At 34.9% G+C, this 22017-nt stretch overlaps 1 protein-coding gene across 6 annotated transcripts in view; it reads left to right on the top strand.

The window, feature by feature from the left end:
* THSD7B (thrombospondin type 1 domain containing 7B) overlaps positions 1 to 22017 on the top strand; it is a 1079084-nt gene that overhangs the window by 880192 nt on the left and 176875 nt on the right. For all 6 annotated transcript variants that reach the window (XM_036237409.1, XM_016145417.2, XM_016145415.2 and 3 more), the window contains one exon: positions 4407 to 4585. In XM_036237409.1, coding sequence (XP_036093302.1) covers positions 4407 to 4585 — 179 coding nt within the window. The remainder of the gene's footprint in view (positions 1 to 4406; positions 4586 to 22017) is intronic.

Raw genomic sequence — 22017 nt, 5'->3', positions numbered from 1 at the left:
ATAGATTGAAAAGTCATGACAGCTCTATGAGCTTCAGCCCAAAAGGGTATAAGTCATTAAATAAATTTCTCCAGTTATAACATAGAGATACTATTAATGGATCTTATTAAGTTCATCTTTATCCATAATAACAGCAGATATTTTTTGAGTACCTACTATGTACAATGGATATGATTTATAAAATTGCAATGCTGGGTGCATGCTCTATAGATAATTCTGTATTGACTACTTCATACCTAACTTCATATGCATACAGATAACTAAAATAGAACGTGAAAACATCCACAGGCTAAGTAATATGATGGTCCAAGTAATGTATTCTGCATATAAATTGTAGTGTAAAATAATTTTGGAGGAAAAAGTGCTTCTTTCATAACAATTGGATGTAGATTTATGAATGTTGCCAGAGAAGCTATTCTGTGATATATTTTATGTAAACGAGTTTTTAAAACATTAGTGAAGTTCCTGTAGTTAGGAATTAGAGTTCTCATATGGCAGATTAACCTTGTAGATAGTCACATTTGATCATATTCTCTTGCCAAAAATTGTAAGAACTAAGTATGTGGGTAAAACTAATTCTTTCAATTATGAGATAGACATAAGAATATGCAATTATTAATGATTCTCACCATGGGCTTCTTTTGGGGTATACTCTAGCTTCAATATAACTTTTTGGAAAAAATAAATGTTAGTGTTGCTTAGTCCTGTCGAATTTCAAAACTATTTTATGCTCACTAAATTTATTACCTTGACATTCATAGAGATCCTCTGGGTTTATGACTTATCAGGAGGAATGGAAAAAAAATGTATACTAGAGGCTAATTAAAATCCTTCAATAATCAAGTATAAATGAAAATAATTTAAAAGCTCATTGAATTAAAAGGGCCTCTATGTTAAAATTTACTTTAATATGGGATCTATATAGACATTCAAATATTTATTTATTTTTAGTTAGAATAGCAGATGTTTATTTTATTATTAATGCTTGAGAAATCTTTAAGGGTTAATAAAACAGTTCTTTAAAAGAAAATAATTGTTTTGTAATTAGAAAGCTACCTGGCAGTGACAATTTTAATCAACATAGAAAATACAAACATATGCCCCCATTCCTGTTCTAATTTTTGAAATGAAATTTTTTTCCTGGATATTTATGAGTTTTTTGTTGTTGTTGTTGTTGTTGTTATTTATATGAAGTTGCCTGGAATTTCATAGTCAAAGCATACATGTCCTGAGAGTTAATTCCACTTTTCCACTTAATTACCAGTACTGCTTTTTTCATTTAGCAGCAAATGGAATCATTTGATGACTCAGTTTCTCTATAAAGTTAAGTAATGCCTGTGACCTCCATTTAATCCTATATTTAGCTTTATTATGTACTTAATACTAAAATGGTGATCAGAGCTCCTTAGAAGGGACTGCAGAATTACAATTATATTAAACAATCAAGAATTAGTCTTACACAACCTCAAATACAGCAATTTTTTTCAACCTCAGAGAAAGCCTTCCTGATGATTCTTAGATGTTTGGTGTACTCCCTCTTTTCAGTGAGTATTATTTGGAGAATGTAAAGTTATTCTAGTTCTAATATTAATCTAGAAAAAGATAACTATACAATTATATTTAATATATAATAAATATATATGTATATACAAACAGAGAGAGAAAGAGAAAGAGAAAGAAAATGCAGTCAAGAAGCAAGGTCCTGAAAAGGTTTGGAGAGCTATCAAGTGGAGAAAATGTGCCTTATATAGAAAAGTGAATGCCATTTCTATTGCAATATGAAGAGAGAAGAAAAATGATGGACATGTGTATGTGTGTGTATACACACACACACATATACACATACATTCACACACACATATATGAAATCAAAGGAGTTTTTATTTCTCTCTTTACTGGGACAGAAGAGGTGTTTTTAACAATTCATTGACAGGTGAAAAAGGTTTAAAAGAGGTGTAATGTAAAATGGGAGTGAGAAGAAAATGCAAAAAATCAGTAAGCAGTACAAGAACCTGGTTGAAGATAGAGACTACACAGTGTGGTCACCGGTATAGTCATAGCATTTTCCACATTTCTGCCTCTTAGTCCAGTGTTAAGCACAGAGTAGGAAAACAGTTGACTGCTCTAGGTCCAGATTGGCAAGGAAGAAGAACAATGGGGCCAAGTGGTCAATTATATTGGCAAGAGAGTGGTCGAAGTAATGAACCAGGAAGGCTAAACGTGTTAAAGAGCGGAGTTTTTGCATGGAGAAAGGCATAAATATTATGGGATACAGTAGTCTGTGTGGACAGATTTCATGTTAGAGGAAAGGGCAGGAAGAAAACAAATTAGGAATGTGCTTCTCAGACTTGATTGCATATTGGAATCTCCTGAGGATCTATGGAAAATACTGATGTCCAGATCTCATCTTCTGGGATTCTGGTCAAGTTAATCTGTAGTATATCTGGGTCAATGGGAATATATTTTACAGCCAAGTTGAAAACCCTTGTTTAGAGCCACCTGTAAAGAATCTATAGTTTTTACAAAATAGTTGACACTTTATTTTCAAGGCAATGGAAAATCAGAAAAGGTTTGAAAAGTAGCTTAAGCCATTACATATTTTTTATCTTTCTTTTTTAGATTATTTTTTAAATTTATTTTTCAGTTATAGTTGATATACTTTCAGAAGGGTAACTTTTCCTCAGCAAGACTGATATTAAGAAAATGATTAGAAAAAAGGGGGGCTAGTGAAGAGAATATTTCAATATTCCAGGACAGAAACAGTAACATCTTGAACCAGGGACTGACAAAAAAAATTGTAGAGTAGGGGATATATTTGTGATGTTTTTTAAAAAAGAATTTATTACATCTATTTATGTGTAAATGATGGCAGAAGGTCTAAGATGACTGTAGGATTTTTATTTTGGATAATCTTTTCAGTTGCTGCATAACAAATTACCGCAGACTTAGCTCAAACATTTGTTAATTTAGTTTCCATGGGCCAGGAGTACAGGCAACACTCCTCTAGATTTTCTAAGAGCCTCACTGGGCTACAGTCAATGTGTGGGCTAAGTCTAGGTCTCAGCAGAGGCTTGACTAGGGAAGGCTTCTCTTTCAAGCTCCCTTGGAATTATCAGCAGAATTCATCCCCATGCACCTACCTGTAGGGCTGAAGTTCCTGTTTTCTTGATGATTGACAGCTTGGGGCTGCCATCAGGTCCTAGAAGCTGTTCTCAGTTCCCTGCTCTATGGCCACTCTATAGGTATTTCATAGCGTCGCTATTTGCTTCAAGGCCAGCAGGAAAATCTTTCTACACTCAAAGGGCTCAGTCACTGTTTAATGCATTCTCGCTTGATTGTCAGGCCAACTCAAGATAATCTCCCTTTTGGGAAACTCAAAATCAGCTAATTTGGCATGTTAATTATGTCTGTTAATTCCATTCCCCTTTACCCCGTAACCTAATCATAGGAGTGCCCTTTGATGGTATTCACAGGTCCTACCCACACTCAAGGGGAAGACATTATACAGGTAAGTTTAGGAGTCAGATTTGTTGCAATTAATTAAGATAAGGAATACAAAAGAATTAGAATGTTTTAGGAGAAAATTGATGGCCTCAGTTTTAGACATGTTGAACTTGGGGTAACTAGGCATCTAATTAGAGTGGATGAGTAGGTAGCATAGAACTCAGTAGAGGGATGGGAATTGGAAATACATATATAGTAGTGATCAGTAGAGGTAATAGTTGAATAATGATGTCACTCAGAGAAAATTATAGTAAAAACTGGGCTGATGACAAGAGCAATACCAAATAAAGCTAGAGCATCTATATCTGTATTTCAACCTATATCTCTTGATTCCAATCTAATATCTCCTTACATAACCTTTCACTATTCCTCTGCTTTTTTCTTTCAATAATGTCCTGTTCTTCCTAATTGTGGTGTATTCTCTGTCTTTCTCCCACCTCCAATTCATACTACCTGGAAGTGAGAATCAAGATCTTTCTTAGGGAAAGCCTTGCAGATCACAGACACTAAGAAAAATAGGTTCTATTATGCATTCTGTTCCTAGATGGGAATTATAGGAACGTTAGGACACAAAGCCTAGTGAGGGAAAAGGGTACCATCATTAGACATGAATAGGCTTTGTTTCTTCTTATCAGAAAGCAAGACTAACTGTGCATCTTGCCTGCTCCTTCCATCCCAGGATTGCCTATAAAGTAAACAGATGGTGGAAATTTGGAACGCAGAAGTAAACAAATGTATCTGTCTCTTAAAACTTTTATGTGTTTATTTGAGTAGAAAACTATCAAAGCTATTGCAGCAATATTATTGAGCAACCTGAGCTGTAATAGTGGATCAGAAAATGAATTTGATCAGTGCTTTTTAAGTCAGACTTTCTTCCCTTCTCTTGAATTTTTTTCTTTCAGGTTATATTCAAGAAGAATGTGCCATCCCCTGCCCATTTGATTGCAAGCTAAGCGATTGGTCTAGTTGGGGGTCTTGTAGTTCATCTTGTGGAATTGGAGTGAGAATTCGATCCAAATGGCTAAAAGAAAAACCTTATAATGGAGGTCGCCCATGTCCTAAACTGGATCTCAAGAATCAGGTAAAGTACTTGAAGCAGCAAATAAAAAGCTAAAACATTATCCCCTTTATTATTTCTTATTGAAATCAAAGTCATTATCTTGTTATAAGAAGTTTATAAAATGTTATCACAAGTTCAAAAGAGGGCTTCAGAGGGCAGAAATTGATATAATACAATTAGTAATAGAAGCCTTGGCCACTCCTAGGAAATATTGAGATTAATTTGATATTATTAGTAATAATAATTTTTACAAAAATTAAATCCAGTTGATTTTGAATGAAGCATAATTTGATTAATCATGCTATTCCAAAAGCAATGTATGTTTATGTAATATGTTGGAAGAATGTTGATTACCTGATGGCCATAAATATAATCACTTATCTCATCCATATGGTCCAAAAATGGTCTTCTATTTTTCCTTCACCTAACTTTTTATTCTAATTTTCTTTGTTCCATCTTGCCAATGTTTCTACAGCTCTCCATGTATCTTCTGAGCTCTCTTTATTCCTGTTTCCCCAAAAGTCAAAGCTGTTTTCATAAATGAAACCTTGAAGGATACCCTTCCATACAGCTGTCTAATACAGGTGCTATTTTAAGCAGTCAAAGTTGATTCAAGTATTTCAGTTGACTTTACTCATATAACAGAGTCTAAGATTTAGTTAAAAAATATAATGAACTAAAATTTCTTCCATGATTGCATAGTGGTTATTGAATAGGTGGAGAACAAGATGCTATTCTTACAGAGGTGAAGTGTGTCTTCTATGGGTATGTAGAGCCTTTATGCTATAAAACTATTTTAATTGACTAGCTACCCAGGCTTCTATTTCTAATTCTAGTATATTATTTATATACTCTTAACTCCATTTTGATTAGATTTTCTGTGCAGGTTGTTTAAAGTAAATTTATGCATCTGTTCTTAATTAATTTGAATAGTGTGTTTAATATTACTTGTACTTAGATATTATTTGTCAATTCAAGATCAAGATCCGATCAAGATCTCTAGCCGTTTTCTACTAAATTTTGACAAAAGGTACATAACTCACTGAAAATGAAAACATTCTAATGAAAAATATTTATTTAAATTCTAAGACAAAGGAGAGTGTTAATGTTATTCTTGTATTTTAAGGTTGTATGGTAATGATGATAGTTTCTTCCCTTAAAGCAGATGTAAAACTTTAGGGAAAACAAGTCAGAGGATCGTAAAAGCAGCATAAAGTTTGCCAAAAAGATCCACATATATAGTGGTTTGGTGAAGGGCAGGTTAATGAAGGTTAATGAAGGGATGTGATTAATGAAAATAGGATGCTAATCAGAGCAGAGATAATCTGAGATGGTAAGCTTTACTTCATTACAAAGAAAGGCATGATATAGGTTTTATGGTCAGGAGGAAGACTTTCAGATGAATACTCTGTATGAAGACCATTTGACCATCCCCAGGGGATTTTCTAGGAGTTTAAAATAAAAAATAACTACAAGCATTTATATTTGTAAATAATGTATGATATTTCTCATATCTTCTTCAAAAGCATCAATGAAAGCTAAGTCTTAATAACATTGGTATTAAACACTAATTTTAATATGTTAATTTTATGAACTAGGGTATTATCAGAGGAATAAAAGGATTTTGAGCATAGACTTGAAGACTGTATTCTCAGTTTGCAAAGACAAATGTACAGACATTTGTCTATCAAATTTGAGAGAATGAGTGAGATAAATGTAAGTCTGTTGTAACTTAAAGGAAACTTGTTCTAAACATTAAATTTACATATAAAATTTTAACCATAAGAAGTAGTGCTGGTTAAAAATCCAAAGTTCAATAATAATTTTGATAAATTCCATAAATGAAAATTAAGTGAGCGTAGTCCTGTTTGCAGATGTTTCTACTTTTGAGTTCAAGAAGGGAATTGTACCATTCCAAAGACATTTCTCGTGATGCTCAGAAATGAATTCTGAGATTTAATGATCAGAAATTGAATTTAGTATGGCTTGTATTCTGATATAAAGAGGTTTCAGATATCTAGTATGAATGTGGCTTAATTAAATTTGAATAATAAAACTTCAACCCAGTTCATACTTTATATTTTAACATTAGTTAATTGATTACAGCAATAAATAATAAGCCCTCCCTCTCACTTGTAAGTCTGTGAATGGTAGGGATGATGCTATTGTGAGAAATCCTAAATTTAAAAGAAATCCTCCTTAGAGCAATTCCTTTTCTAAAACAATTACATGCATACCTTTAAATATATTGTATCTGTGGTGACTTCATTATGTATTTGCTCTTATATACAGTAGAATATCCTTAGTGTGTGTGTTGTGTTATATATAGAATTTTTTGAAGTTATCCATATTCTTTTAATTCATTTGAAAATAAATTGAGTTGTCAGGAATTTTCATTATTTAGAAAATATCCCCAAGCTTCTACTATTTATGGTGATTCTTCTTTAGGAGAGACTGCTATTTGTTTCTCTAAGCTAGAAATATGGTCTAGTTAGAGGTATACCCACTTGAGGCTCTTTCGTAAAGTTCAATTTTACTACTGGATTTAGGATATTTGTCTTCTTTCCAATTGGTTTTTAGGTTTGGATTTATTTTCCTATATTTGGAACCAGATTAATACTCTATCATCCATTCACCATAAGTAAGAGCTTTAAAAATTGTACTCAAATTATAGCAGTAAAAGAGGTATATATCTTTAGTACCTGTGCACGAGGAAAATTCAATGTCAAATTGAGCCTAACAGACTGTTCGTAAAAAATATTGAACTTTCTCGTATGTGTATTGCCTATTATGTTTATGTCTATGTAAATGTCAGTATACCTGCATATGCTTATCCATTCTCCTTCACTTTTCTTTAGAACATAAGGTCTTTTTTGAGGGCAAGACTGTCTTCCTACTTTTGTAACTCATTCTAGATCCTAGTACACTGTCTGTGGACTGTCAAATTATATTCACCAAAAGCTTTATTTGAAAAAGAAGGCTTTTCTCTGGATGAATGGGTGGCTAGTTCCATAGAAAGACAAAAGATAGTAGAACTCTGGTTTCTTACACTGTGATTTTTTCTTTTGAATTCTCAAAAACATAAACTCTTCTAGAGGAAAGAAATAAGAACAACCAAATTATTGCTGCCCAGAGTCTTTCCAGACTTGCTTGAAAATTCCTGATGTTTATATCTCCACTGAAATCTAACTCAGTGACAGAAATGGAAAGGCTGGTATTATATAATGTATATGAGTTCATAGACTACTCTGAATCTGTTAGTGAAATCAATATTTATAACCTCTGATAAAAAGCCTGCCTTTTAAACCCAAATCTATCAACATGTTAGCTCTTTATCTAGAGATACCAAATGACAGCAATACTTGAGTAACTTTTCTGCAAAGCATATTTGTGATGCTAAATAGCTCAAGCATGAAGCTTATTCAAAGCTCTTATCTAAGTGGAAAACTTCTAAATAGTTGAATGGATTATCAGATCAGTTGGCTGATGCCCTTGATGCTGCTGTGCATAATAAAATGCATAATATACTTTGATATTTTACAATCTGTAATGCATTGGGTAGATCTAAGTGCAATTGTATTATATATTCTTGCTATATTTTTGTCTTTTGGAATTCTGCTTAATAGAAAGATATAGGGACATTAAACTGCCATTGGATTTACATTTTCTTTTATGAAATCTTCATGCAACTGAAGGAAAGAAAGTTCCAGGAAATTATATTTTGTTTATGTTGCAAATCTTGTGTTCACAGCGTCTTTGAATAAAAATCTTACACCGATTCATCACCTATACTTTTTAAAAATGCAAGCTATCTATTTAAATACATTTTTGAAAAAGTTTTGATTATTTGCAGGTGAATGAAAGGATACCAATTAAATATGTATGCTCTCTAGAAACAGTTGTTACTTTAAAGGTGTATCTTCTCCCCAAAGAGAAGTAGCTTAAATTTGGAAATGATAAATATAATGCATTTTATTTTTCATAGCAGGGTAATAATGTTTTAAAGAATACTTCCCCCCCACCACCCAAATACAGATATATTTTAGCATGAACATTTCTTTTCTAGAAGGAAGCTTTTGGTTGAGAAAAGGTTTTTATAGAGAGATAACTTATGTTTTTTTTAGTACTGCCTCATTAATTATTAGCATCATGTTAGGATGCAGAAATAGGATAACTGTCATCCTATCCAAATGTGTGTTTAGCCAGAAAAATATGGTGACACTTGAGGTTTAATTTGATTTAACCAATTTTGGCCTCTTCTTTTCATCTAGCCAGACTCCCCCTCATTCTAACCTAGTCCAAATCATTCCTGGCACAGTGCTGCTCAGTTTGGACTTAGTACTTTGGCAAGGGCCCCAGACTGTAATGGAGCAAGTCTTATTTTTGAGCATGAATATGGCAGGCAGCCCAAGCTCTCCGTGATTAAGTTCATTTCAGTGTTCTTGCATAGGTAGGTGGGTGGGGGTGTTGTGGTTGCATTTGGTAAGGACTTGTTTTAAGTATGAAATATGATATTCCATAGAATTAAGAGATGTAGAGTGATTCATTCTCAGGATTACATGAGAAGACTTAATAGAGGCAGATATTCCTAAAACATTTTACCTCTCCTCAACATAGTAATTATTAGTCCAAAGCCCAGGGACGCCACACCCATTTCAGAAACAGCATGAAATGGCTCCTAAGGGCTAATGTTCTTCCATTCGTATCATTTATTCTTCCATTTGTATCTTTTATGCCCGTGTGCCAACTCAAACGCTCAGCTCTCAAATTGTGACATTGTACTAATTGAGTTGTGTAGAGCTCAAAGGAGAAGCAATTTTTCTGTTTTTGTTCTTGCTCTGTCAGCATCTCCAAGAAAAATAGTTTTTTCTTCTTAAGAGATTCCTCTCCCGCGCCCCCCCCGCCCCTCCCCATTTGAGTCCACACATACCCTGCTCTTGATCATTCCAAAGTAATATCACTCAGGCTTTGTCAAAATCTTTTGAAATTTTGATCATTTTTCTTGAGAGTTGCCAAAATCATTCACGAGAAGAAATTTTCCTATACCTGTTATCCACTGCTTTGCATTTTACTGTGTCTTTTAAATACTGGGTATTGCTGCTCTGCATGTATTTAAACTCACTTTTTGTTGTTATTCACAATAGTTCCATGCACATCCAGAATGTTTTCTACGAAACTGACTTGGCAAATGTCACTAATGCCGTCCCTAGTCAGGGTTCTCAGGATTGGCTGGGGACAGCTGTAAAATTGTGAAGCAAGGAAATTTTGTCACATTTGTCTTTGCAACTTTTATAATGTGCTCCTATATCTCATATCATCCACAGGCCCTGAACTCTTGAACTCCTGAAATTGTATATTAGATAACATCGGCTTCAGCAGAAAATCACATAATCTATGTTTGTAATTTTGAAAAACTGTCTTCTTAATCAAGTACTTTGAGTGGAAATTCTCAAGTACTTTTCTAGAAAAAAATATTGGCAGAACCTACTTTTTATATCTTTCCTGAATCATCCTGTCATTTAAGATTTAAATACAGAATGGAAGCATCCTTCCTCCTTTGGACATTAAAATAATATGGGTTTAAATGTAACCACAGCATTTTGTTACATTAAACCTACTTGTTAGAAAATTAAACTGTAAACTGATGGGAGTATAGCATTTTTTCTTAAAAAAAATAACTTGCTTAAGCCCTGTTTAAAAGTGAGATTCTAAATAGCATGTTAATTCTCTAGGTTTTTTTATTGAGATATTGTTAACATATAACATTGTATAAGTTTAAGGTGTAGAGTCTATTGATTTGATACACATATTGCAGTGTGAATATCACCATGGCATTATCTAACACCTCTCTCAGGTCACATGATCATCATTTCCTTTTCATGGTGGGAACAATTAAAATCTACTCTCTTAGCCACTTTGAAGTTTATAATAAAGTATTATGGACTATAATCACTATGCCTTGCATTAAATCACCAGGACTAAGTTATCTACTAGTTGCAAATTTGTATCCTTTAGAGTTTTCAAGCTTTATCTCGAGATTAAATGACCAGAAAGCAAGTTACCTACATTCTGACAAGATCCTAGATCTAGATCTCTGCAGAAAAGCGTTCGTTGAATAATGATTTATTTTTCCTACATGACTTGAGTCAAGATAAAAAATAGTCTCTCTGAGAAGCTTATCTAAATCTTTTGAAATTCAGACTAGATTTTTTTAAAACCTTCACTGATCATAAGAATAGCAAAATCACTGTGAAGGGAGGAAAAGTCGATATAAAAAGTTTTCCAGGCCCTGCTCTGAAAACTACATACTCAGTACTGTTAGAGTGAATCCAGGAATGGGTATTTCTAAACAAAGGTTTGCTTTTGCTGATTCTTCTGATCGGGCAAGTTGGTGAATACTGCCAGAATTGAAATTCTTGCCGCTGGGCTACCATTTCTGCTGAGTTCAGCTCTGGAAAAGATTTTCTCTGCAGTTGATTTAGCCATCCCTTCCTAATCTAAACAATGAACATAACCACTGTTCTCCACTCAGAGCAAATCTGGGAAGACACGCTCATTTTACAGAAGAGTAGACTTAAGCTTAGAGAAGTATAATTAATTACTTGCCCAACTTGACCTACTGATAAATATAAGGGGTTAAGAGTCAATCAGTTTTGAGGTTAAATGCTGCCCTGCCATCTATTAGCTGTGGGAACATTAGAAAAGTATTTAACTTTTCTGAGTCTCAGTTTTGTAATCTGTCAAATAGGAATAACAGTGGCAACTGCCTCATAAAATTATTGTATTAATATAAAATGGAAATAAATTTCCTATCTTGTTCTGCATATAGTAAGTGCTTGATGAATGTTAAGTAGGATTAATTTTCTTTGGTCTCTAATACTATTTCTGTTTCCAGTTCAGTTTGCTTTCACCTATACCATATTAACTTTTAGAACTAAGTTATGCAGATTGCTTCTCTTTTTACATTTAACTACTGAAACATTTAAAGTCAAACAATTTAGTTGAATATAACTCAGCTTAGAGGCATAGTAAAAGCTACTGTCACTGCTTTATGGGAAGTCTGTTTTATTTTATTTCTGAACACCTTATTTAGCATTGTAGTTTTTTCTAGTGGCAAAGGAATATAACTTTTTACATATTTATAACTAATTTCCTATGAATTTGTGATTCTTTAGATATTTATATAAAAGTTTTTATTAAGGAGTGTAACCAAAGACGCACAAATGATTATGAGCAGAGCTCTATGAATTTTCACAAAGTGAACCTTCCCATCTAATTACCACCCACATCAAGGAATAATAGTCATTCCTCAGTATCCATGGGAGGGGATTGCTCCCAGGACCTTCCTTGGATACCAAAATCCACGGATGCTCAAATCACTTATATAAAATTGTGTAGTATTTGCATATAACCTACACACATCCTTCCATATACTTTAACTCATTTCTAGATTACTTATAATACCTTATACCTAATGTAAATGCTGTGTAAGTAGTTATACTGTATTGTTATATGACTAATGACAAAATATAGTTTGAACCTGTTCAGATGCTGCCATCCTAGGGCTAATTACATAGAACACATCAGCAACAAGGTAACATTTTGTTTCCAAATATTTTTGATCCATGGTTGGTGAATCTGTGAATGTGGAACTCATGAGTACCAAGGGCAGACTGTACATTATTAATACCTTAGATGTCTCCTTCATACTCTGCCTCCTTCACTACCACTTCCTCTCACTAAACAGAAGTACTTTCCAGACTTCTAGCACTATACGTTAGTATTAGAATCTAAAAACCTCTACATAAATGGATTCTGTACTGTGTATTCTTTTGTGTCTGTCTGCCTTTTTACTCTGCAGCATTGTTTGTGAGATTTATCCATGTCCTGATGTGTAGCAATATGTTGTTCATCTTCATTGCTTTATGTTATGTCCTTATGTATATCCCATTATTTTATTGTATATATCACATTTTTTCCATTTTTATTGTTGATGGATAGACATTTGGATTGTTTCCAGTTTGGGGCTATTACAGGTAACACTGCCATGACCATTCTTGTACGTGTCTTTTGGTGCTCAGATGTGGGCATTGCTGTTGGGTATCCACCTAGGAGACTTTCTAGCTCATAAAATAGGCATGTATTCAATTTTAGTAGGTAATTGGCATTTAATTTTAACTTGTAAATTATCACAGATCTTCCTAATTACAGATAGTTTATAATTCTAGATAATTAGTTGAAATATCTGTCTGACACAATGAAAAGAAGTGTGAAAGCCGTATGGATGGATTAAAAGTTTATCTCAGAACTTATCTGATTACCACATAGCAGTGACTGCTATCTATTTCCAAGCCATCTCCCTCTTCCCAAAGAGAAAAAAAAAATATCAGAACTACCTTCCTGCTGGAGTCTGTCTGCTCACCTCTCTCCTAAATAACCATTGTAACTATTGTATCCTCTGTCTCTATTCATCCCCTGGCAATACACACATACTCCCCTCCTCACACAGCAGCCTGAACTTTCTAAATCACCAGTATTCTCATATTCAAGATCTTCCTTCAAGATAAAGTTCAAACTACATCATGTAGTTTATAAGACATTTCATGATCTGGCCCCCCACCACCTTTCTCTGAGCTCAGGCCAGGGAAGCTGCTGCTGAACCAGGAAGAAGGGCCATTTTCATCTTTCTATTTCCTCGTGAGTCCTCATATGGGCTTTCTCATAAAGAATGATAATTTCATATTCTGGCTGATCATGTCAATCAGTTGATTGATGTCTAATTCAGTGTCTCTTAACAGAAACTGCTTTTCAAGTTACAAGTCACCAAACATACTTTAATAAAATTGAATATTTGGATTTACTCTATTGCCCTTTGTCCGGAAGCCACTCATCAAATTTCCTTGGCATTGAATTAAAATCATGCTCTGCTGTCATTTATATATAGACTGCCCAAAGCAGATTAAAGTTGTTGCTTTCTTCCCTGAAGAAAAATCTCTTTCTCCTAGATGACAAGGTAAGGGACACTGTGCTTATCACCTGTGCTGAAAGCAAGTATGGAACAAGTTGTAAAGTTTGCTTTTAAAGAATATTCCCAAAGAGCAGAGGGTTGTCCATTCTCTACTCAAATAGATAATAATCTTGTCACCTTTAGACTTGAAGGCAAATTAATTTGAGTAGCAGTATTAGGAAAGAAGTTACAATTGAGCTGACCTGCCAATGTACTTTCTCTTAAATGGGGGGCCAGTGAAAGTAAAATTGCTGTTGCTCGCTCGCTTTCTTGCTTTCTTTCTTTCTTTCTTTCTTGGGGGAGTGAGGGAGGGATGGGAGGGAGGTAGGGAGGACGGAGGGAGGAGGAAGGAGGGACAGGGGAGGGAAGGAGGGAAGGAGGGCAAGGGCTTTCAGGGCTGGACGGATGTAATCGTCCATGTTTTCCCTAGGCATTCTCCTTCTTCCGTCCTCCTTTCTCCTTCGTTCTTCCTCTTCCTTCTTCTTCCTTCATTTCTTCCTTCCTTCCTTCCTTCCTTTCTTTCTTTCTTTCTTTCTTTCTTTCTTTCTTTCTTTCTTTCTTTCTTTCTTTCTGGACCAAAGGAACACAACTGTATTAAAATTATTATTGGTCCAAAAATTTATATTTTGCTCCCTTAAAAAGACATTTGATACTGTACTCATGTATTTTTATATTTGTAACTTCTAAATGGGTCCTGTATGATCACCTACTTAATACTATATTTTGCCACTCCCACTCCTCCCATTTACCTTTCCCTGGTTCTCCTTTTCCTACTCTGTGATAGGAAATACAGATAGTATATAATTTATTTGTTTTCTCATTTATTTTTGGTTTTAATTTTTGATTATTTCTCCATGCCACCCCTGAAACATATAACACACAGTTCCCAATGACTACCTGGAAAGCTGATAATGGTGTTATCTTAGATTGGATTCTTCTAGAAGCAGAATCCAAGAGCAAGAATTTTGTATATCAACTTCGGGGAGCACCATTAGGAAAGTGAATAAGAGATGCTACAGGGAAGGGAAGAAACCAATGAGATGTGTCTCAGAGTGGCCTCCAAAACTTAAGTTTGTGAGGAACTCTATGCAAAATACATGCCCAAGATTTAAAAGGCCAGGAAGCTTGCATATTCATAGGGACATTTCTAAAAGTTTCTGGTTGAGGGGAATATTAAGTCTGTGCTCTTTGGGCTAAGCATAGTCAGATTTCCTCTGTTTTTGAAAAAGCTCATAGGCACAGAGATGAAGGTACTGGCAGTTAAAATATGGCCAGAACACAATGAAAGGTTGCCACTGGTATCCCCATGTGACTTAAAGTGCCTAGAGGCATTGAAGTTGCTCAATTGGTTATGTAGACTGTAAGTAGTATGTTGTGCATGCTGTCCATGTTATAACCAGAAGTCTGCTTTTTTTCTAATAAAAATATATTACAGCCCAATGGTGGGTTGGAGGAGTATTTTGAATAGTTTGCCTTTGAGGTAAAATACATTTATAATTATCTGGAAATACAGTCTCATCTGGTTTCCCCTGAAACTGATTCCCTGGCCTCTGAGGATTCTGGACCAAGACAGTGGGAAAGAGTAAATCTGGGTACAGAGACCAAACAATGATCTATTTCACAAGGTAGAAATATGACCTTCGAAGGGCTTCAGAATAACCCTACATATATTTGCCTTTTCCCCTTTAGGTACCATGCAGCATATTGTCTTTTTTTTTTTTCTCCTGATATCAAGTACAGTTTTGCTTACCTGCAGTAAGTATAAAAAGGAGGCAGAGCAGAGTAGGACTGGGAAGGGAGACTCTTAGGTAGCATTCTCTACCCATGAAAAAGAGTATCTGACTGAATATAACTAAGAAGTTCCAGGACATCCACATACTAGAATAATAATTTAAGTTAGGAAAAACAAGAGTATCAATCTGTTCTTTCCCAATCATGGCTGCACATTAGATTTACTCCAGAAACTTTACTTCCCTGATCCCCCACTTAAATCAACTAAATCAGATTTTTTTTGCTGGCCAGAGCCAACTGATTTAAAAAAAAAAAAATAGTTGAAGATCATCTACTGTGCAACTTGGGCTGAGGTCTGCTGTCTAATGCCTCATCATCTTATAAATGAGGTAACTGGGGCTCAGGAAGGTGATTTGACACCTAATTACTGACTAGAACAAGGACCCTACCTCTTGGTCCATTTTTGTTCCTTTCTTCTTTGAACACCTATTTAAATGAACATGAGTGCAGTAAGAAGCATCAGTAACACAGATATGTACTACGTGTTCATTATTCTCTTAAGAAAATCGATAAGGGCACTATGACCGCATCCTGCAATATTTCCTTCTGACAATGACTCTTCCCGCACTATTAAAGACCTTAACCACATGCAAGTGACCTTTTCTGGGAGATGAGTTAAGTGAACATGTGGCCTCCAATAACTGTCTTTTCCTTGGGCCTGAGGAGACTTAATGTGGGTTGCGTAAATAACCCTGAATAATGTAGAAAAATAAAATATAAGGTATCCAGTAGACCATGGTTTGGAGCGGTATGATATTATAGGAAATGTATTTTATTTTGCATTATTCAGCAAATATCACATGTATATCCTCATGCTATATAATAAGGACATTGGGACTAATCTCCTGATGTAATGTAAAGTGGCAGGTAAAATTATGAAAGTGTGATGTGAATAGGGACTCTCAGCAACAGTAATTTAGTAATGAGCTCGGATAGTTTTCAAATAGAGAAGATTTAAAAATAAAGTGGATTTCAAGGTAACCATAAACGTTTTGGAAGGCAACTTCAATTCTATGCACCTGTGTTGTTATTCATTCATTCTTCCATCTTTCAGCAAGCACTTATTGAGAATAATGATGTGCCAGGAGATATTGATGAAGCTCATTTCGGCCACTGCTCAAGGGGTTTCCACTGGGAACTTGCATTCCTGGAAACTCGAGTGAGTGGTTGGATAGGTTGAAAGTATAGACGATAATGCTTTAGATACTCATAGCATCAGAACTGTATTACAGTCTTTAAAAATACTCAAAACCAGTTTGGACTCAGCAAAATTACCCATTACTCTTCTACACTAGGATGATTTACAACTAACAGGAATGTCAACCCAAATTGGCTGAAACAATAAGTAAATACATTAGCTTGTATAACAAACTCAGTGATAACGAAGGCTCCAGGATTGATTCGTTCTGTGGCTCAGCTGTGTCATCAATGATGTAGCTTCTTTTAGTCTGTTTTGTCATCCTCAGCATTGGCTTCATCCTCAGGATGTTAGCAAGATGACTGTCATCAGCAGTTTCAGCAGTAGCCTCTTGATCAGCAATGATCAGAAGAATAAAAGAGTGTCTCTTTTTTGGGAATCTCAAACAACAAAATTTCCAAAAGCCTCCCTACTCCCCTAAAAGACTTCACCTCATGGGCTGAAGTTTGACTTTTTGTTCCTTCCTAAACTAATCTCTGGAAGGAGTCATGGAATGAACTTGATTAGCTCAAACAAGTACTTCTCAAACTATTTTATAATTCATGACACATACAGAAATCTACATTTGTCTGGCAAATTGGTATGTGTGTTCCAAGCTGCTTATGGCAGGAGTGAATGGTTCAAGACCTTGGGCTCTGTGGGATGGTAACATCAGTGTCTTAGGCACACCTAAAATTCACTTATGAGACACTGGTGTGGTAGGGCAGTGCTTCTCAAACTTTAATGTACATAGGAATCATGTGACAGATCTTGCCAAAATGCAGACTCTGATTGAGTAAATTTGAGGGAATGGAGATAGAGACTGAAATATTAACAACTTCCCAGATGATGGCACTAACGCCGCTGGTTTGCAGATTACACTTTGAATTGCTAGCGTATACCAGTTGGGGAGCTCTTTTGTAGACTAATCACCTGGGGTGGAACACATGTTGAGGTGTGAACTAAAACATTTATTATATGCTCTTAATTTTCCTCTCTTTTGACATTTAATTTGATAAGAGCATCATTAGTTTTAAGGAATATTTTGAGCCTTATATTGAGAAAGAAAAATTAAGTAATGTTTTTAATCCAATATCAGAAAGTCTCTTTTGTGTTAAGAAAGAACCTAATTACTTTCCTTATGAGGATATGACTTGCCCTGACTAGAGCTCTTCCATGACACTGCTTTTTCTCTGGGAGGGCGTTATTCCATTTTGCAAGTTATTTGATGTGACCAGCCTTCCACTGCCTCATTCCATATGATAAATAAGCAGACTTCAAATCAGATAAGCTGTATATTCAGACATCCTGTGTGTCTCCTGTTTTCCCTGCTGTATGTAGCACATGCATCCCTTTCTCCTGGTACTCACCAATAATTTAAAGGCACAGTGGAATTATTATACATGTATTGGTGAGAGTTCATTACAACATTAATGAAGGAAGCCAAGTTTAACATCTCCTTTGGACTCCTCCAAAATGTTTCATTTCAAGTAAACCTTCTATAGACTCTTCAACATTGTGACACCATTTAGTAATGTGAGTAACAATAATAAGTGGCGGGGATAAGTAGAGCTAAATATCATTTTTTATAAAAGTGAAATACCCATATTTATGGGAAAGAAATTTCAGTGAAAATTATGCATTTAAAGAGATTTATATATTTAAATTTAGATATGTAGTTGCTTTAAAAATTTTTTTAAAGCCTTTGAGGGATGATACATTCAGAATAGGTGAAGATGAAATCTTAGAAAATGCAAAGTATTAAGACATCAACTTAATGTTTGGCTTAATATGTACATATCCATGCAATTGTTTATCCTGGTTCATCCTGAGACTTGAGGCTACTAGAAAGTAGATACCCTGTCTTCTATTTCCACCGCAATTTGTCCAAGGGCTGATCGGTCACCATCATTCATGTCTACTGAACATCTATGTGCCCTCCTAACAACTTAAAAAAAAAAATGTTTCAGAGGCAAATGGATTCTTATGTATGAGTAGAACTTCTGACATGGTGAAAGTGTTACTTTTATTTATTTATTTATTTTGCTTTGAGTAAATGCTGTCTTTACAGAATAGCCAAAGTTAAAGAATGGCTGCAGACTGAATGTTTGTATCCACCAAAAATTTACATGTTCAACCCTAATTCCTAATATGATGATATTTGAAGGTGGGGCTTTTGGGGATATGATTAGAAGATTAGGACATGAGGATGGAGCCCTCATGAATGTTATTAGTGCTCCTGTAAAAGAGACCTCAGAGAGCTGCCTAGACCCTTCCTCCAAGTAAGGGAACAGGGAAAGGATGGCAATCTATGAACCAGAAAGTGAGCTTTCACCAACACACACCTTGGATTTATCAGCTGCTACAACTGTGAGAAATAAATTTCTGTTCTTTATGTGCCACTCAATCTATGGTATTTTTGTTATAGTGATCATGTGTATTTAGATATTTTATGTTCAGATTCTATTTTTAGCCTTACATTTACTGCCCTTATGGCTTCTTTATGGTGCTTTCATTTATAATTAAGAGCTAGAAACTAAATCAGCACATTTCAGCCCTAGTAACTAGAGTAAGAGGGGTAAGTTTGATTCAGTCATTTTGCCGTATCACTGTGGTTCATTTTGCTCTTTTTGGTAAAAAAGATTATGGCTTTTTGAAAACTGATTGCTAACTGTATATTTGTTCACTCGTTAAAAAAAAATTGGTGATTTTTCTATATGTAGTAACTGGAGCCAGGCCTGTATGAAGCTGAAACAAATGATAAAATCTGTAAATTTCAGGGAAAAGAATCTGTAAAAATGGAACATTTGCTGACCTGAATATAAACCTACGTAAACTTCTCTGGATTCTGTCTCCCTCCCCCTTAGAGTTGTAAGCATTAGAACCAAAGTCCTCTATGTCTAGAAAATGAAACCAGAAAGATAACTAAGCAAAATACAGAATAATTGTGGGGAAACAGTTGGCCAAGTTAGTTATTTAATGCTAAATAGGGATGGCAAAGAACTAAGAGAAAGTGAATAGAAAGTGCTTTAGAATGTAAAAATGAAATATGAACATATTGAACTCAATATATGATCCTCTTTGCATGAATTATGGCCTGTTATTTGAAATGCACATTATTCAAAACTACTGAAAAATATGTTTTGGCTTATTACTTAATTAAAAGTAAGTTATGACCATTTTCAGTCTTTATATAATTTATATCATTTGTAAGTCATGAATTACCCATAATTCTTTTGGCCTTAATCATCAAAGAAAAAGTATTTCTGTGCTTAAGTACAGTCGCTATGCATCTTTTCTAATCTAGCAGATGTTACAAAAGAATCTCACAGCTGGTAAAAATTTATATTCAGAAGTATAAAACATAGCAGTGGAAAGATCAATTATCTGTATTTAATACTTTTGATTCTTGAAAACTTTAAACTTTTTTCACAGTAAGGCCAGTGGTTTCATTGTCTAGTTGGCAATGGACAGACGATAATGTTCTGTTCTATTTTACTTTATGATGAACCAAAGAGGACTGTTTTTTCTCTAATGAGTTTATAAGAGATGCTTCAATGCTGACATATTAGCCACATCCCTTAGATTCCTATAAGGAAATGAGAAGTAGTTTTAACAACTTGCTAAAATTATTGCCATTAGACTGAATGAAGCACTAATACACACACATACACACCCAGATGTTTAAATGGTTAGATTTGGGAGAAAATATATAATTAATTCGCATTTTAGTGCCAAGTACAATTTTTAATTTATTCTTATTAACTACTTTATAGCCCATCTAGAATACTATTTGAAGGAGTTATGGAAAGGCTATAAGAGGAGTCATAATCAAGGGATGACACTTTATTGGCATGGAAGCAGAAGAGTTTCATGCCCAATGCTTATGTTACTCAGAAAGGTTCAAGTTTCACTTGCCCAAAATCTGTTATGGAATTACAGCCCTAGAATCAATGTGGGAAGCAGAATAACTCACTTAATTACATCTTGTACTAAGGTTTAATTTCTCCACAGACCAGGTAAATTGTTCTAATCTATATGCCTATATTTTATACTTACTACAGTCAAATCATGCAAAGCATAAACAGATTTCTTGATAAGAATTAATATAAAGAGGACTGGCTCAGTGAAAATTGATGATTGAGCTCCAAAGCTTTCCCATAGATGGGGAAAAAAAGAAAAAAAAAAACATTCGAAAGCATGAATGCTATTGAGATAATGTGTTCAATGGTCCTAATATAATGTCTGGTGTATGTCAGGCATTCCATAAGTAATAGCTATCATTATTAACATCGTTATTAATCATGATGCTAGTGAGGATTCTGGGAGAAAGTCCTTGGAAATGCCACCGTATTGCAAACTGTTTTCAAGCCCAGATATTATAACCTGTTGGCAAGCGCTAGACTTCAGAGTGCATTGTTTGGTCGGTTCAGTGTTTGCTACCAGGTGATAATTTATTTTTAATTAGTTGTCAAGATTGTAACAATGGAATTTTTTTGCATTAAAATTTGGATTCTAATATCAGAATGTCTGGAGTGATTCAGACTTTGAGAATACTGGTATGATGGCCATCTTCCTTCTCTCTCTCCACAGTCCTCTCCTATACCTATCTCAAGCATCAATAGCCAGGCTCATCCCTTAATATTTGCAAGTTAGAGTGAGACTACAAATAAATATCTACATTCCAAATGTTTCCATAATTAAGTATATTGAGGCAACAAGCTATTATATAAGAGAATGTGGTGCCACAGGGAGAGCCAGTCTCCAGCCTGTGCTTTGTGCTCCTGTTCTTCAGCCCCTACCCTGTGCCAGGTACCCAGTTCTACTCATTCAAGCTCTATCCACTGCAGGCAGACACCACATTCCCACTTTTCAGACCTAGAGTTCTCACACGGGGTGGGGAAGTGCTGTCTCTCAGAAGAACAGATCTAGGGAAGAGGTTCACATGAGTCATGGAAGCAGTTCTGAAATATAGGGTCCTGCATTTATAAAATGTGGTTAAATAGACTCTAGGAGTCAGAGAGCACACTGCCGTGGGCACATCCCCTTGAATTGACAGGTTCTTCGTACACAGGGAGGAGGTGCAGCTGGAGAATGACATACGGTTCCCCTCTGCTGGGGGTGCAGGTGGAGTGGGTGAAAGCCAGAAGTCAGTACTCTCAGTGATCATTTATATTGAGATGTGTGCTATCTCTTTCATATGGTAGCTTTAAGATTAGAGCATTATTCTTGGAATTCAAGTCTATCAAAGATGATAACATAAATTATAGAAAAATAGTGTGAAGAATTTCATGAAAATAGAAAGGGCTTAAATTTTAGTAAAGATTATTTTACTTATGTCACATACCTAGAATCTGCAGGTGTTTAAGTAAATATGAAGCCCTTGGTTTAGTCTCATTCCTTCTGTCTATATTGTAGTGCCTTGTTTATGGTACACAGTAGGTGTCCATGGATATCAATTGCTTGTTTTAATTCCAG

The sequence above is a fragment of the Rousettus aegyptiacus genome, unplaced genomic scaffold (assembly GCF_014176215.1).
Source record: "Rousettus aegyptiacus isolate mRouAeg1 unplaced genomic scaffold, mRouAeg1.p scaffold_m13_p_2, whole genome shotgun sequence".
NCBI lineage: Eukaryota > Metazoa > Chordata > Mammalia > Chiroptera > Pteropodidae > Rousettus > Rousettus aegyptiacus.
The sequence above is the reverse complement of the archived record's forward strand: the minus strand, read 5'-3'. Positions and strand labels throughout refer to the sequence as shown.